Source organism: Oncorhynchus nerka, linkage group LG3 (genome assembly GCF_034236695.1).
Source record: "Oncorhynchus nerka isolate Pitt River linkage group LG3, Oner_Uvic_2.0, whole genome shotgun sequence".
Taxonomy (NCBI): Eukaryota; Metazoa; Chordata; class Actinopteri; order Salmoniformes; family Salmonidae; genus Oncorhynchus; species Oncorhynchus nerka.
Window position 1 is genome coordinate 44,364,759 of NC_088398.1, and position 18,079 is coordinate 44,382,837.

At 44.4% G+C, this 18,079-nt stretch overlaps 1 protein-coding gene across 1 annotated transcript in view; it reads right to left on the minus strand.

Annotated features, from left to right (window-relative positions):
• LOC115116274 (potassium voltage-gated channel subfamily H member 7-like) overlaps positions 1 to 18,079 on the minus strand; it is a 97,199-nt gene that overhangs the window by 49,253 nt on the left and 29,867 nt on the right. The window contains exons 4-7 of the mRNA XM_065012426.1: positions 5,491 to 5,931; positions 5,258 to 5,278; positions 4,607 to 4,821; positions 2,967 to 3,392 (exon numbers count right to left, since the gene is read on the minus strand). Coding sequence (XP_064868498.1) covers positions 2,967 to 3,392; positions 4,607 to 4,821; positions 5,258 to 5,278; positions 5,491 to 5,931 — 1,103 coding nt within the window. The remainder of the gene's footprint in view (positions 1 to 2,966; positions 3,393 to 4,606; positions 4,822 to 5,257; positions 5,279 to 5,490; positions 5,932 to 18,079) is intronic.

Below are 18,079 nucleotides of genomic sequence, written 5' to 3' on the forward strand. Positions count from 1 at the left end.
GGAGGCCAAGCAGTTGCCATACCAGGCAGTGATGCAACCAGTCATGCTCTCGATGGTGCAGCTGTGAACGTTTTGAGGATCTGAGACCCATGCCAAATCTTTTCAGTCTCCTGAGGGGGAATAGGTTTTGTCGTGTCCTCTTCACGACTGTCTTGGTGTGCTTGGACCATGTTAGTTTGTTGGTGATGTGGACACCAAGGAGCTTGAAGCTCTCAACATGCTCCACTACAGCCCTGTTGATGAGAATGTGGCTGTGCTCGGTCCTCCTTTTCCTGTAGTCCACAATCATCTCCTTTGTCTTGATCACGTTGAGGGAGAGGTTGTGGTCCTGGCACCACACGGCAAGGTCTCTGACCTCCTACCTATAGGCTGTCTCATCGTTGTCGGTGATCAGGCCTACCACTGTTGTGTCATCGGCAAATGTAATGATGGTGTGTGCTCAGCCCTCTCCTGTACTCCCTGTTCACCCATGACTGCGTGGCCATGCACGCCTCCAACTCAATCATCAAGTTTGCAGATGACACAACAGTAGTGGGCCTGATCACCAACGATGAGCCTACAAGGAGGAGGTGAGGGCCCTCGGAGTGTGGTGTCAGGAAAACAACCTCTCACTCAGCGTTAAAAAAACAAAGGAGATGATCGTGGACTTCAGGAAACAGCAGAATGAGCACTTCCCTATCCACATCGAAGGGACAGCAGTGGAGAAGGTTGAAAGTTGGGCGTACACATCACAGACAAATTGAAATGGTCCACCCACACAGACAGTGTGGTGAAGAAGGCGCAATAGCGCCTCTTCAACCTCAGGAGGCTGAAGAAATTTGCCTTGTCACCCAAAACCCTGACAAACTTTTACAGATGCACAATCGAGAGCATCCTGTAGGGGCTGCATCACAGCCTGGTATGGCAACTCAACCATAAGGCTCTCCAGAGGGTGTTGCGGTCTGCACAACGCATCACCGGGGGCAAACTACCTGCCCTACATGACACCTACAGCACCCGATGTCATAGGAAGGCCAAACATTTTTTTTTTGAATGGAAGAACCCCCGTACAGTACATGTTGCACAACGGAGCTGAAGTTTCTCAGACACGAGTAAAATTGAGAAAAAAGGTGTCTGGACCTTTCTATAATATGCCATTTATATAAAAAATGTAGATATGGTTGTAAAAAAGGTAAATTCTCCTTTAACAACAGCCCCAGGACCAGTGGAAGCAAAATAGCCTCATAACATCAAAAATCTACCATCATAGTTTACCATAGGTATGAGGTACTTTTCTGCATACACTTCTGTTTTTCAACACCAAACCCACCAGTGGTGTGCATGGGCAAAGAGCTGGATTTTCATGTTATCTGACCATACAGTAGCACCGCCTGCAGTTTGATAAGCGGCATTGACACTTTGATTGGAACCGGTGCGATGGTCAGATGACATGCAAATAGAGCTCTTTGGCCAAGCACACCAGCGGTGCAGAAAAGTACCTCATACTTACAGTACTTGTTAAACAATATATATTTTTAGAATACAACATAGCTCAGTATTTGATTAAGTCTGGACATTTTGATGCTTTCTGTAGCAGTTCTCGGCCGAGGAACATACTGTACATGTACAGCGAGTCTTTCTAGCACTGCGCTCATGTACATATCCCTGCCTGGCCCCATTTAGCTGTTTGATCTAGCTCCACATAGCTAGGGCTTATAGTAGCATTACAGGTCCGTTACCAATAGAAAATAGCCTCCTCAATTAAACTATTCAGGGGATGCAAGACAGGCAAAAACACACTACTTTCTTTCAAGCTATTCCCACTGAGCAAAAGCTTGTTACTAAGTACAAGTACAAAAATATATACGTAATATTACTAAAAAATGTATTACTAATTTAGTTAAAAGGAAACAACGGTCAGTGTATTATTATTTTTTTTTGCCGAGCATACTACCACATTTTCCTACACAATAGTACATATAAAAATACATTGCATAGTCTCAAGTCTACAAAACATATTACTGGAATACCTACAGTGGAATACAAACAATACTATGTTATGTATAGTGTGTTGTGCAGCCAGCAGGGTATAAGCAACTGAAGCATGGCGGAGAACTTAAACACAGCACGGGAGCCTGCTGGCTTGGTTACAAATCTCCCTGATCATTACTGTCTTAGACAAAAACTATGCTTGGAAAGGGCAAATATGTGAATCCATTAACACTTGCAGGATGTGACAAAATAGCTCCCTACACCTGGTTGCTGTTGGTCAATAAAGAAAACTAATAATGGTCAACAATTACCCTTAAATAAGCTGTATATCTCTACAGTACTAAAGATCCTGTTTCAATTTCATCCAAAACATACATTTAAAAAATTATTTGAAGGTAAAAAATTGGACACAAACCTTGGTGGCATAGATAGAAGACAATGGGGGTAAATTTAAAATTGAACGGTTTTGGTTTATTACACTGGTTTAAATGTTGGTTTGTTGTCAATATTCAGTCTGACTCAGCAGCAGTAGAAAAGGTGATTATGGTTTATAAGCACGAGCTGTCTCTCATGTTCTGGTGTGCCAACAAAGCATGATAAAGCGCTGAAGTGGCTCCAGACCCTGAAGGGATATTCCCTCATAAATAAACAAGCCAGCCTGCCTCCCAATGGGCCTTTCACATCTGCATGTAAGCTGTGCACACAGCGCTGCTGACTCTCCCCTCATTTAAATGCATCATTGATTGCCATTTGTAAGCCATTAATCCACGTAAATGGATTTTGAAATGACGGCCATTCAGAAGAAAAAAAAGGCAACATGCAATTTAATACAGTAATCCTTTCAGAGACGAGACAGAGAAATGCAGGCTTTAAGTAGTAGCCCATAAAACTGAGCTTAGTAAATGGGAAAAGAATGGGAGCACTGCTAAAGTGATATGCAATAAACCTCCCAGAGAGAAAAACACAGGGAAAGACATGCATCAGGGACGACTTACTTCATCTGATCCTGAACCGAAGATAAGCAGGTCAAAGGGGATCGCAGCCACCATGTCTATAAGGAACCAGCCTTTGAAGTATTGAATGGCAATCTTCCCTGGCTGGCTGACCACTTCCTCGTTCAGATTCACATAGGTGGTTCGGAAGTTGATAACAATGTCAACGATGAACATGATGTCCACCATGAAATCCACCACGTTCAGGGGATTGCAGGAGTATCCACACTCGCGCCTCATTTGCTCCTCGCGGTCATTGAGTAGGAAAGCAGCAGAGTAGGGAGTAAGAATGGCTGTGTAGATGACCAGCAGCAGGATGAGCCAGTCCCACATAGCTTTGAAGGGACTGTAGTGGAGGATGGTGAATCTGTCCATGCGTGGAGTCTGGAGCTTGTATTCTGGAAGGACATCAGCGCCAAGTGACAGTACCTGTAGTAGCAGAGAGAGAAGTGGCAACCACTAAGACAGCAACCACGAAGACAGCAACCATTAAGAGCACTAATTAACTAGGCTTCTGATAGAAATAAAGTTTTACTCTGTAGATATGAGTGTCAAACCTTTGTCGGAATGGCAAAATATTAATCTGACAGTTTAACCAGAGTCTGCTTTTAACCCACTTGACTCAGTTAACCCGAGAGTAAGTGCTGCACAGTCCTCTACTCTCAATTGACAGACATGACAATTGCCTCTGTCTTGGGATGTGAATCATGTGACTTCCAATATAGATGTGTTCCACAGGATCACTGCCTTACCGTCTCACATTCTGGCAGTAAGTGGTAGTAAATGAATCTATTGACTTTGATTAATTTGATATGATATGATAGTATTGAAGGAGGATAATCAGGTAACGTATCCTAGCCGTACATCTTTTGAAAAGACTACTTTGTGCTCTTCTTTTAGACATTTGCAGTGCTCGATTCATAACAATGGCATAGATACAACAGACAGTGTCCAACGTTCAACAGCTTGGTTAACATCTCTGTAAGCTTTTCTCCATGGTTGGACTCTATGGCTTATTATGGTTATTCAAGCAATGTTGTAATCTAATAGCCAGTGAGTACGTGGCTTTCCTCTCCTCTGGATCCTAATGAGCTCTGACAATTATGGATTCTTAATTGCATCCTGACAGCTACTGATGTGAAAAACCCGTTGAATGGCCAACTCAAGGTCCAGCAACACAGAAATGGAGAGTTCAGTAGGATGATGGCTGTATTTATGAGTCAGAATGGCTTGTCTCTTCTATAGATTGTCATTGTCAGGAGTGCCTGGTTTTCACCTGTCAAAGGAAAGCTTGGTTTTCTATCCTACAGACTGTGCTGAGGTTTGTCACTGACATTAATGAGACGACAGTCACTGTACAGCGGTTAGTTGTCCTAGGCACAAGCAGAAGAGTTTCTGCTACACTGCTGGACTTGTTTTTCCACAGAGCACAAACCTCAAATTCATTGAGGATGTCGAAGCTGCCATTAGCGCCGAAGAATAATCATACGTGTCAGGCATTCATTAGATACATGTCTTGTTTTCTGCATGATGTAACAGGAAAGTTGTACGAAAAAATAAAACATATATTTTAATGTGATTATACCAACAAATGTTACAACAGTCAAATGTGCTTTCCATACAAATGGCGTCAACTGTCTCACCTGTGTGACTTTTTCAGTGACGTTGTGCGTTCTGTCCTTGACCTTGGGTGCTATGATAGTGTTTTCTGACGATGGAGGAGATTGTGCCTTATTTTCGTTATTCCGCTCTGCGAAGTTGAGCGCAATCAGCGGGATCTTGTTGATGGTGCTGTACTTGTTGATGTTGGACTCCGAGGTGGAGCCCAGCAAACTGGACTTGAAATGATTGAACGGACCTGGAACGTGAAGAAAACCCAAAGGAATTGACTATAGAGAGAGAGGTGGTAATGCAGTATAGCACAGCTCTAGTAAAGAGCATGCAGTAGTATTCATGGGAAGCTGACAGAGCTGATCCCCCCCCAATAAAGCAAAATGGCTGTCTTTCATGCAGGTGTTGGGTGGGGATGGCAATATTAGCAATCAGTTGAGGCAGCAGGCTTTCATTCAAGAGGTGTTGATCAATCATCAAAAGACATTTCAAATAAGCTGACATGACAAAAAACGTCACCACACCTAAATGTCTAAGTCACAACACATTCTCAAGTGCAGCACTTCCATTGAGAGTAGAATTTCAGGGCGAAATAATCATAATTGAGGGCAATTGTCTTGATTAGGATACATGCTTCAAACAGTCCAGTGCACATCAAGCATGGTCAGAGAACACATCGTTACCTCGGATATAGCGACCATTGTCTAAAAGCAGCATTATACCGGTGAGAGGAAGAGAGAAATACATAGTACTGTGGATGCAGATAATGCGGACATAAATCTGTGATAGCATACTATCATACACAATTATTGAGCAAGGAGCATTCTCTATTCACATAGATGACAAAACCTCTGTCCCCCATTCTAAATCTAGGTACCACAAGGCTTTCATTAGACATTTCATTATCCTACTTTACCTTCACTTGCGTGTCGGTCCCTGAACATGCTCTTGGAGTTGCTGAAGCCTTCTATGTCGTGGACGGAAGACGCTCGCCTCATGCTGCTCCCGCTGATGCTGCCTCTGGAGATGGTGTGTGCCAGGCAGGTGGTGGACTGGTGCGCCTCTGTCTGGTACAGCCTTTCCCAGGGGTACTGCTTGGGAGAGGAGTGGCTCAGGGGTCCGGGTCCATGCAAACTGGCCTGGGAGGAGTGGTGGTTGGAGCTGATGAGGGCCCGTGTGTCTTTGGCATTGGTGGGGCTGCAGTTTTCCTTGGTCGGAGGCGACTGGAAATTGGTCAGAGCCACCGAGGAGGAGGGTGAGTCCACCGTAACGGCATCTGGGTCCTCTTGTGGAAGAGACTGTTTGTTGGAGACCAGACTCAAGGCAGCCTGGCGGAATCGGAAGAATCGTCCCTTTCCTAAACAACAGAAGATGTTGGACGTGTTTATTCCTGCAGTAAACAATCAATTGAAGAAGTGACACAAAAGTATGATTTTAGACTTCAAAACAAAATGTCAAGGATCTAAATCACAAGCAATGGCAACAACTCTTCAGTCAATTCAGTCACATTTTCAATTAATGCAAATCTCATTACCGTTCTTTGAGTTGGAAGTTGCACTTTCATTTCTCTGACTGTGTGGAAATCTATAATTAGATTACTTTATATGTGTTCATGATCAAACAGGGGAAGGAAAGCAGGAGAATCAACCTTTTAATCCAATGGCATTCAGTGGTACGTGACTGAATCACCTTGGTTGGCTCATTACCCCTCAGTGCATAGTGTGCATATTGCAGTTATGCCTATCATATATGTAGTGTTCTGTCTTCTTTGATGATTCATTAATTCAACTTTGATCAACTTTGTACACCGCAGGGTATCATTATCCATCATACCGCGTTCAAGGGTATACTGTATGTCGAAACACTTAATTTAACTGAGAGAGATGGTGTGTCCTGTCCAGTATCCCATCTCATGCGTGCCCACTGTCCAGTAACATCTTCAGAGAGGACACACAGGCACAATATAGACGCCACCTTGGGAGGGAACTGTAGTTTGGGATCATTAGCAATTGAAGAAGGGTTGAAAGTGAGCCCCAGGCTCACTCATGAATATGAGGCAGCCATCGTTCAGCACCCTTCATACATAATGTTACTGCCATCTGTTTCCATTCTCCGGGCCACATGCGCTGATGTTACAACAACCCTAACACACAATAAAGCCATCATACTCAACAGGGCTCCTGGACAGGCCTCTGAAATAGCCCCTAATGGCAGGAGGTATGCAATTTACATAGTGATACATGCCTCAGTGTCTATATTGTAGGTGTCTCCGTTTACAATCATATTAGATGCCTGAGGGAAGTAGGCGGAAGAGGGAAGACTTCTGAAGTTCTGCTTGTTTCGACTGCCCCTAACAACCAACTAATCTCTTTGAAAAGGGCCTAGAGTTGAAGTCGGAAGTTTACATACACCTTAGCCAAATACATTTAAACTCAGTTTCCACAATTCCTGACATTTAATCTTAGTAAAAATTCCCAGTTAGGATCAACACTTTATTTTAAGAATGTGAAATGTCAGAATAATAGTAGAGAATGATTTATTTGAGCTTTACTTTATTTCATCACATTCCCAGTGGGTCAGAAGTTTACATACACTCAATTAGTATTTGTTAGCATTGCCTTTAAATTGTTTAACTTGGGTCAAACGTTTCGGGTAGCCTTCCACAAGCTTCCCACAATACGTTGGGTGAATTTTGGCCCATTCCTCCTGATAGAGCTGGTGTAACTGAGTCAGGTTTGTAGGCCTCCTTGCTCTCACACACTTTTTCAGTTCTGTCCACAAATTTTCTATGGGATTGAGGTCAGGGCTTTGTGATGGCCACTCCAATACCTTGACTTTGTTGTCCTTAAGCCATTTTGCCACAACTTTGGAAGTATGCGTGGGGTCATTGTCCATTTGGAAGACCCATTTGCGACCAAGCTTTAACTTCCTGACTGATGTCTTGAGATGTTGCTTCAATATATTCACATAATTTTCCATCCTCATGATGCCATCTATTTTGTGAAGTGCACCAGTCCCTCCTGCAGCAAAGCACTCCCACAACATGATGCTGCCACCCCCGTGCTTCACGGTTGGGATGGTGTTCTTTGGCTTTGCCATCTAGAAATAAAATTCTAGGTCGCAAAGCTAAAAGGGGAGAAGATGCGGAGAAAAAAGAAGGATTGGATCCTGAAAAAGTGGCCACAATAACTGGTGAGTAGGGGGAGGTCAGGTCAGAGTTTGGGAAACCCATTCTAATTCTATGTATGTATTATTTGTAGTGTTGTAAGCTAAGCCAGAGTCAATATCTTCAGTCCTAACTCAAAAATGTCTGGCTGTGTCATTTGAACTTTGGAGAATTATTTATGACACATTGAACTTATCTAATTTGAACAATTCTAGGTGGCAAAGTTAAAAGGGGAGAAGATGCGGAGAAAAAAGAAGGATTGGATCCGGAAAAAGTTGCCACAATAACTGGTGAGTAGGTTTTGTTCATCAGTATTCAGCCCCTATGCTATGAGACTCGAAATTGAGCCGGCTCAATTCAGCTGCATCCTGCATCCTGTTTCCATTGATCATCCTTGAGACATTCCTACATCTTAATTGGAATCCAGCTGTGGTAAATTCAATTGATTGGACATGATTTGGAAAGGCACACACCTGTCAATATAAGGTCCCACAGTTGACACTGTATGTCAGAGCAAAAACCAAGTGATGAAGTCGAAGGAATTGTCTGTAGAGCTCTGAGACAGGATTGTGTTGAGGCACAGATCTGGGGAAGGGTACAGCATTGAAGGTCCCCAACAACACAGTGGCCTCCATCATTCTTAAATGGAAGAAGTTTGGAACCACCAGACTCTTCCTAGAGCTGGCCTCCTGGCCAAACTGAGCAATTGAGGGAGAAAGGACTTGGTTAGGGAGGTGACCAAGAACCCGATGGTCACTCTAATATAGCTCCAGAGTTCCTCTGTGGAGATGGGAGAACCTTACAGAAGGCAGTACTCCACCAATGGGGCCTTTATGGTAGTGGCCAGAAGGAATCCACTCCTCAGTAAATGACACAAGACAGCCCGCTTGGAGTTTGCCAAAAGGCACCCAAAGACTCTGAGATCATGAGAAACAAGATGCTTTGGTCTGATGAAACCAAGATTGATCTATTTGGCCTGAATGCCAAACGTCATGTCTGGAGAGAAACCTGGCTCCATCCCTACGGTGAAGCATAGTGGTGGCAGCATCATGCTGTGGGGATGTTTTTCAGCGGCAGCGACTGTGAGACTAGTCAGGTTTGAGGGAAAGATGAATGGAGCAAAGTACAGAGAGATCCTCGATGAAAACCTGCTCCAGAACTCGCAGGACCTCAGACTGGGGTGAAGGTTCAACTTCCCAAAAAACTATTTAATACATTTTAGAATAAGGCTGTAACGTAATAAAATGTGTAAAAAGTAAAGGGGTCTGAATACTTTCCGAATTCACTGTATATTTTGAGAATCATTATCACTATCATTGCTAGCATAGCTGACATTAGCTAGCTAGCTACCAACTAGCTAGCTGGCTAACATTACCCTACCTCAATAAAACTTGGATTTGGTTTGGAAACACGATAACATTTCAAAAGAAGTCAAATAATTAGTAAGAAAACCATTTGTCATGATTGTGATGTCACCAGGTTGACTTTAGATGCAGAATAACTTTAGCTAGCTAACTAAGATTGAGGGGACCACTAATATTTTAGCTAGCTAACATTAGCATTGCCGGTTATTTTGACCAACTTTGCCTGTAACAGTAATGGCAACATTACCATCTCTCTAAAGTAAATTTGACGACGTCATAATATGGCAAATTTGTTTCCTACTAATTACTTGCCTACTTTGGCAATGCCATCGTATTTCCATGCCACTCTAAGTTAGTGTCAACCAAGGTGCAAACCATGTCTAGGTCACAAATAAATATTGGATGCAGCTACTGTAGTACTAGCTAACTCAGCAACAAACATCAAACCAACCCAGGGCCATAGCAACTGCCTGAAGCTAATCCAATCTGGATCCAGTTAGTCTACATCTGTAAAGAATAGAATTAGCTTCCAAAGGATATTACGTTCTTTCTCAAGCCATGTTAATGATTGAAGGATGATGACAATCGTTGACCCTGTTGTTCTGTTAGACAAAGTGCACAGCTGGGTGCCAGACTGATCCCCTGGTTCCCATAAACGGATGCCGGGACCTACCAGAAGGAGCAAAAGTGGGTATCATAACATGTCCAGCAATGTCATTGCAATGGTTTAGTGACCTTAAAATCATTTCATTCACTGTTCACTTGCGATTTTCACAGCTTGTCAGGCAAGATCTCAGAATAAAAGTGTTATGCGACACAAGTACCCTTGTGACACCTCCTCCGTTGTTGCCAGTCTCCCTCTGCAACAGATTTCACAGGCTCATCATTTGTACAAATACAGAAAGTAAACCCTCTTCATTACTTTGATGCATTTGATAACCCAATTGTGAAACAAAATTGATGTAAACTGATATTATTCTTAGATGCGTATAATGTCAAACCATTTACAAGCCTCACCTCCAGCCTCACCTCTTCCCTGCTCACCAATGGTTGTAGATGGGCAGAACAGAATTGGGTAGGTTTAGTCTGACTTGTTCAAACGTCATCATATGTAATATCTGACACACAATGCACTATCTTAACTGCCATTGGTACTGTAATAGAACAGTGATTATGTGTGTATGTGTTCATATAAACATGTATGGAGCCAGCACATGGGGACTTGCAAGGGGGTGTGATGAAGTCCAGACTGATAGACATAGGCTTGATACTGTCTGAATGGCGGGAGACCTGGCACTCGGCATAATCATTTTACTGGACACAACTTTTAGCTGTATTGTCTTTTGAAAATAATTGAATTGAATGGTATCGTTCAATATGGGGAGGGAGAAACCCTGTGTATTCTGCACCAGGATCAGGGAACTCCTGTTGTATAAGGGACATCACACAGGAAGGTATATGACCACTCTGACATGTTTGACAAGGTAGCCCCATTACCACCAGATAAAATGTCAATAGGCACAGTATCTGTATCGGCTGGGAATAACAATGAAATGTACATGTTGTTATATTAGCAGAACACTGCTTTTACAGTATGGTATCATATAAAGAGTTGTTCATTCTACATGGACCTGGCACTACATTTGAAAGTTATCAAAACACTTAGCTTACAATAAGCAGGAAATCAGGAATCCTTCAACTAGAATGAAAGAAAACATGGGAATTTTGGGATAATTACTGTAATTTTGCAACCATACCCCTACATATAGCTTTTTTGGTAGTAGACTAGCCCAGCTATGCCCCTGTAAGATGTATAGTACTGGTTAAAGACATGCTCTGGAACTTTGTTGACTACTAAGTATCTATGAGCAGAATTACTGTCTTACCTCAATTAGCCACAAAATAACTAGTTTAGAAGAAACTTCTTTGCTGGAAGCTGTCACTATATTTTCCCCCACGTGGGCCATCCACCGAGCAATTCGATTTCAGCCAATGAGCTTCAGTCCCTCGCTATATGAGTGACACCTAGCATGATGTGCCCACAGCAGAGCGAGAGAGGGAAAAATGACATGTGATATAGTACGCAATTTACAGGGATCACTTTTGGCTTGTGAGTGCAACTTTCAGAACTTCTGGCTAAAAAGTATAGAAATATACCAGAGAATCTCTTTAATATCATGGATCATACAGATCATGATGATGAGATCAAATGGACTCATTGCTGCTTCCACACCGATCTCGACAAACCATTTCTGTATGGGCCGCGCTTTGTGCACGGGGGCATTGTCATGCTGATACAGGAAGGGGCCTTCCCCAAACTGTTGCCACAAAGTTGGAAGTACAGAATCATCTTCATTGGAACTAAGGGGCCTATGTCACGCCCTGACCATAGAGAGCCCTTGGGGTCAGTAATAGGTCTACTCACGCTGCGCCTTGGTCTGCTCATTTCTACAACGAACGTGACAGAATATCCCACCACTACAGGACCAAGCAGCGTGCCCTGGAGGAAAAGCGACGACGCCGGGGTGCACGGCCAGAGAAACCCCAAGATTTTTTTGGGGGGGCACAAGGGGCGGTCGGTCGAGCCGAGGAGAGAGCCAGAGACCGTCGGGGAGTTGATGGAGAAGTGTGAGGAGGGATATTGGAGAGAGATGTTGGTTAGGTGTATTCTACAGCGCATTTGCCCTGAAGAGAGCCTTCTCATCCTGTGCCGGCTCCCCACACTCGCCCTGAAGAGCTTGTCATCAGTCCGGTGAAACCTGTGCTGGCTCCACGCACCAGGCCTCCAGTGCGCCTTCCCAGCCCGGTACGTCATGTGCCGGCTCCCCACAGCGTGTCATCAGTCCGGTGAAACCAAGCCTCCAGTGCGCCTTTCCAGTCTGGTACGTCCTGTGCCGGCTCTCCACACTCGCACTGAAGAGTGTGTCATCAGTCCGGTGAAACCTGTGTCGGCTCCACGCACCAGGCCTCCAGTGCGCCTTCCCAGCCCGGTACGTCATGTGCCGGCTCCCCACAGCGTGTCATCAGTCCGGTGAAACCTGTGCCGGCTCCACGCACCAAGCCTCCAGTGCGCCTTTCCAGTCTGGTACGTCCTGTGCCGGCTCTCCACACTCGCACTGAAGAGTGTGTCATCAGTCCGGTGAAACCTGTGTCGGCTCCACGCACCAGGCCTCCGGTGCACCTCTCCAGTCCGGTACGTCCTGTGCCGGCTCCCCGTACTCGCCCTGAATTGTCTGTCACCAGCCCTGAGTCTCCAGCGATGGTCTACAGTCCGGAACGTCCAGTGATGGTCCACGGCCTGGAGCTTCCAGCGACGGTTCACAGTCCAGAGCCTCCAGTGACGGGCCACGGCCCGGAGCTTCCTGCGCCGGTGCCATGGCTGGAGCCTTCCTCTGCGCCAGTGCCCAGTCCAGGCACGGAGTCCAGTCCCGCTCCATGGCCGGAGCCTTCCTCTGCGCCGGTGCTCAGTCCAGGCACGGCGTTCTGCCCGGCTTCATGGCTGGATCCGCAGTCTGAGCGGGTGCTACATCCCGCACCGGAGCCGCCACCGACGCTAGCTGCCCACCCTAACCCCACCCCATATAGGTTCAGGTTTTGCGAACAGAGTCACGCCCTGTCACGCCCTGACCATAGAGAGCACTCGGGGACCTCTATGGTGTAATAGGTCAGAGCGTGACTAGGTTTTTTTCTAATTATTTTAGTTCTAAGTTGGTGTGTGAGTATGGTTCCCAATTGGAGGCAGCTGAATATCGTGACCTCTAATTGGGGATCATACTTAGTGTGTCCCTTTTTGCACCTGCGTTGTGGGACATTGTTTTTGTTTAGTGCTATGTGCGCTACGAACTGCACGTTTGTTTATTCTTTGTTTGAAGTTTCACCTCAATAAATATGTGGAACTCTACTCACGCTGCGCCTTGGTCCGCTCATTTCTACAACGAAGGTGACAGCCTAGCCCGAAACATGAAAAACAGACCCAGACCACTTTTTCTCCTCCACCAAACTGTACAGTTGGCACTATGCATTGGGGCAGGTAGCATTCTCCTGGCATCCACCATACACAGATTTGTCCGTTGGACTGCCAGATAAATGATTCATTACTCCAGAGAACGCGTTTCCACTGCTCCAGAGTCCAATGGTGGCGAGCTTTAGACCACTCCAGTCGACGCTTGGCATTGTGCATGGTGATCTTAGGCTTGTGTGCGGTCCTGTTCTGTGAACTTGTGTGGCCTACCACTCCGCGGCCGTTGTTGCTCCTAGATGTTTCCATTTCACAATAACAGCACTTACAGTTGACCTAGGCAGCTCCAGCATGATAGAAAGTTGATGAACTGACTTGTTAGAAAGGTGGCATCCTATGACGATGCCTTGTTAAAAGTCACTGAGCTCTTCAGTATGGGCTATTCTACTGCCAATGTTTGTCTATGGAGATTACATGGCTGTGTGTTTGATTTTATACACCTGTCAGCAATGGGTGTGGCTGAAATAGCCGAATACACTAATTTGAAGGGGTGACCACATACTTTTGGCCATGTACTGTATGTCATGTAATAGATTGGCATCATCACTCTTATGGTCTGTAAGGAAGATGTCTCTCTGGGTTCTGCCCTGTGGATTAACAAGTAGGTAGGTGACAAGGTTGATGGGACCAGCAGTTTACAAACAATAGGTCTAACCCATCATTGAGTGTACCTGTTGGGCCAAACATGTTGTTCGTAAATGGCTGGAACCATCTCCCCAGATGGCCATCTACCTGCCTGGGTTTCCACACCGACAATTTGCAGTTGTACACATTACAATACAGTGTAGCCTTTTGTCAGCTGATGCTCCGTCAGTTTTAAACAACAGATGTCTCTAATTGAGGTTATGTGATGGCTCATCAGTGATTCTATATAAGCGGCAGCAGCATAGAGTTTACTTGATTCATCTATGTCTTTAGCATTGCATGGGCTGATGACAACTCTGAGGAGAAATTGAGGATGATGCTGAGATTGCTAGTGGTTTTTAAATTGATTGATCATATCACAGAAATGACAAATCCACTAACACAATCTTCTGTAGGGTTCACATGAGCAAAGTACTAGGTTTGAGAATAGAATCAGAATATTGATCCTGAATATCTAGTTGTTTACATGATGGTAAACCAGGTGCACAGCTTTATGTGCAAATTCCCACTCTTATTTTTCATAAAGTTTTGAAAGGCTCTGCATTTATCTGGCTCCAGGTCATCTATAAGTCTTTGCTAGGTAAAGCTCCGCCTTATCTCAGCTCACTGATCATCATGGCAGCACCCACCCGTAGCACGCGCTCCAGCAGGTATATTTCAAATCAAATCAAATCAAATGTTATTTGTCACATACACATGGTTAGCAGATGTTAATGCGAGTGTAGCGAAATGCTTGTGCTTCTAGTTCCGACAATGCAGTAATAACCAACAAGTAATCTAACTAACAATTCCAAAACTACTGTCTTATACACAGTGTAAGGGGATAAAGAATATGTACATAAAGATATATGAATGAGTGATGGTACAGAGCAGCATAGGCAAGATACAGTAGATGGTATCGAGTACAGTATATACATATGAGATGTATGTAAACAAAGTGGCATAGTTAAAGTGGCTAGTGATACATGTATTACATAAGGATGCAGTCGATGATATAGAGTACAGTATATACGTATGCATATGAGATGAATAATGTAGGGTATGTAACATTATATAAGGTAGCATTGTTTAAAGTGGCTAGTGATATATTTACATAATTTCCCATCAATTCCCATTATTAAAGTGGCTGGAGTTGAGTCAGTGTCAGTGTGTTGGCAGCAGCCACTCAATGTTAGTGGTGGCTGTTTAACAGTCTGATGGCCTTGAGATAGAAGCTGTTTTTCAGTCTCTCGGTCCCAGCTTTGATGCACCTGTACTGACCTCGCCTTCTGGATGATAGCGGGGTGAACAGGCAGTGGCTCGGGTGGTTGATGTCCTTGATGATCTTTATGGCCTTCCTGTAACATCGGGTGGTGTAGGTGTCCTGGAGGGCAGGTAGTTTGCCCCCGGTGATGCGTTGTGCAGACCTCACTATCCTCTGGAGAGCCTTACGGTTGTGGGCGGAGCAGTTGCCGTACCAGGCGGTGATACACCCCGCCAGGATGCTCTCGATTGTGCATCTGTAGAAGTTTGTGAGTGCTTTTGGTGACAAGCCGAATTTCTTCAGCCGCCTGAGGTTGAAGAGGCGCTGCTGCGCCTTCTTCACGATGCTGTCTGTGTGAGTGAACCAATTCAGTTTGTCTGTGATGTGTATGCCGAGGAACTTAAAACTTGCTACCCTCTCCACTACTGTTCAATCGATGTGGATAGGGGGGTGTTCCCTCTGCTGTTTCCTGAAGTCCACAATCATCTCCTTAGTTTTGTTGACGTTGAGTGTGAGGTTATTTTCCTGACACCACACTCCGAGGGCCCTCACCTCCTCCCTGTAGGCCGTCTCGTCGTTGTTGGTAATCAAGCCTACCACTGTTGTGTCTGCCGCATACTTGATGATTGAGTTGGAGGCGTGCGTGCCACGCAGTCGTGGGTGAACAGGGAGTACAGGAGAGGGCTCAGAACGCACCCTTGTGGGGCCCCAGTGTTGAGGATCAGCGGGGTGGAGATGTTGTTGCCTACCCTCACCACTGGTCATCCCCAAAGCCAACTCCTCCTTTGGCCGCCTTTCCTTCCAGTTCTCTTCTACCAATGACTGGAACGAATTGCAAAAATCACTGAAGCTGGAGTCTTATATCTCCCTCACTAACTTTAAGCATCAGCTGTCAGAGCAGCTTACCGATCATTGCACCTGTACACAGCCCATCTGTAAATAGTCCACGCAACTCCCTCATCACCATATTGTTATATTTTTTATTTATTTTTTGCTCCTTTGCACCCCAGTATCTCTACTTGCACATTCATCTTCTGCACATCTATCTCTCCAGTGTTTAATTGCTAAATTGTAATTATTTTGCCACTATGGCCTATTTATTTCCTTACCTCCCTGATCTTGCTACATTTGCACACACTGTATATAGATTTTTCTATTGTGTTATTGACTGTACGTTTGTTTATCCCATGTGTAACTCTGTGTTGTTTGTGTCGCACTGCTTTGCTTTATCTTGGCCAGGTCGCAGTTGTAAATGAGAACTTGTTGTCAATTGGCCTACCTGGTTAAATAAAGGTTAAAAAAATATATATATATATATATTTTTTTTTTGACAGTCCTCTATCGTAATCGCCCCTCTTTCACCCCAGCTGCCACACTAACCCTGATTCAGATGATCATCTTGATTATGGAGACATAATTTATAGATCGGCAGGTAAGGGTGCTCTCGAGCGGCTAGATGTTCTTTACCATTCAGCCATCAGATATTCCACCAATGTCCCTTATAGGACACATCACTGCACTCTATACTCCTCTGTAAACTGGTCATCTCTGTATACCCGTCGCAAGACCCACTGGTTGATGCTTATTTATAAAACCCTCTTAGGCCTCACTCCCCCTTATCTGAGATATCTACTGCAGCCCTCATTCTCCACATCTGCCAGTCACGTTCCGTTCTGCCAGTCACATTCTGTTAAAGGTCCACAAAGCACACACATCCCTGGGTCGCTCCTCTTTTCAGTTCGCTGCAGCTAGCGACTGGAACGAGCACTCAAACTGGACAGTTTTATCTCAATCTCTTCATTCAAAGACTCAATCATGGACACTTACTGACAGCTGTGGCTGCTTTGTGTGATGTATTGTTGTCTCTACCTTCTTGCCCTTTGTGCTGTGGTCTGTGCCCAATAATGTTTGTACCATGTTTTGTGCTGCTACCATGTTGTGTTGCGACCATGTTGTTGTTATGTTGTGTTGCTACCATGATGTGTTGTCATGTGTTGCTACCTTGTTATGTTGTTGTCTTTGGTCTCTCTTTATGTAGTGTTGTCCCTCTTGTTGTGATGTGTGTCTTGTCCTGTAGTTATATTGCAGGAGGCCTTTTGCCTTTTGGTAGGCCTTCATTGTGAATAAGAATTTGTACTTAACTGATTTGCCTAGTTAAATAAAGGTCAAATAAAACATTAAATAAATGTAACAATTTGGTGTATGCTAAAGACATTTTGTTTATGCTCTCTTTCCACAGGAGGTGGACAACAGCAGTCATATGAACCCCCAGTCCCGCATCCACCACACCTTGACCTTCCTGTGGGCTTCCTGGGGCCTGGCAAATCCCCTTTCCATAATTGAGTGACAATCATCGAGCTAGAAGGACATTATGTAAAGATGTATAAATGTAAATAATATTCAAAGAGACAAAGTAAATTTTTTCATAAAACAATCAGTGGACTTTATGTATAACAAATGCAGTCACATACACAGTGCTTTCGGAAAGTATTCAGACCTCTTGACTTTTTCTACATTTTGTTTCGTTACAGCCTTATTCTAAAATGGAATAAATAAAAATAAATACATCTACACACAATACCCCATAATGACAAAGCAGGTTTTTAGAATTTTTTGCACATTTATAAAAAAACGGAAATACCTTATTTACATAAGTATTCAGACCCTTTGCTGTGAGACTAGAAATTGAGCTCAGGTGCATCCTATTTCCATTGATCATCCTTGAGATGTTTCTACAACTTGATTTGAGTCCACCTGTGGTAAATTCAATTGATTGGACATGATTTGGAAAGGCACACACATGTCAATATAGGGTCCGACAGTTGACAGTGCATGTCAGAGCAAAAACCAAACCACGAGGTCGAAGAAATTGTCTGTAGCGTGCAGAGACAGGATTGTGTCGAGGCACAGATCTGGGGAAGGGTACCAAAACATTGCAGCATTGTAGGTCCCAAATAACACAGTGGCCTCAATCATTCTTAAATGGAAGAAGTTTGGAACCACCGGACTTTTCCTAGAGCTGGTCTCCTGGCCAAACTGAGCAATTGAGGGAGAAGGGCCTTGGTTAGG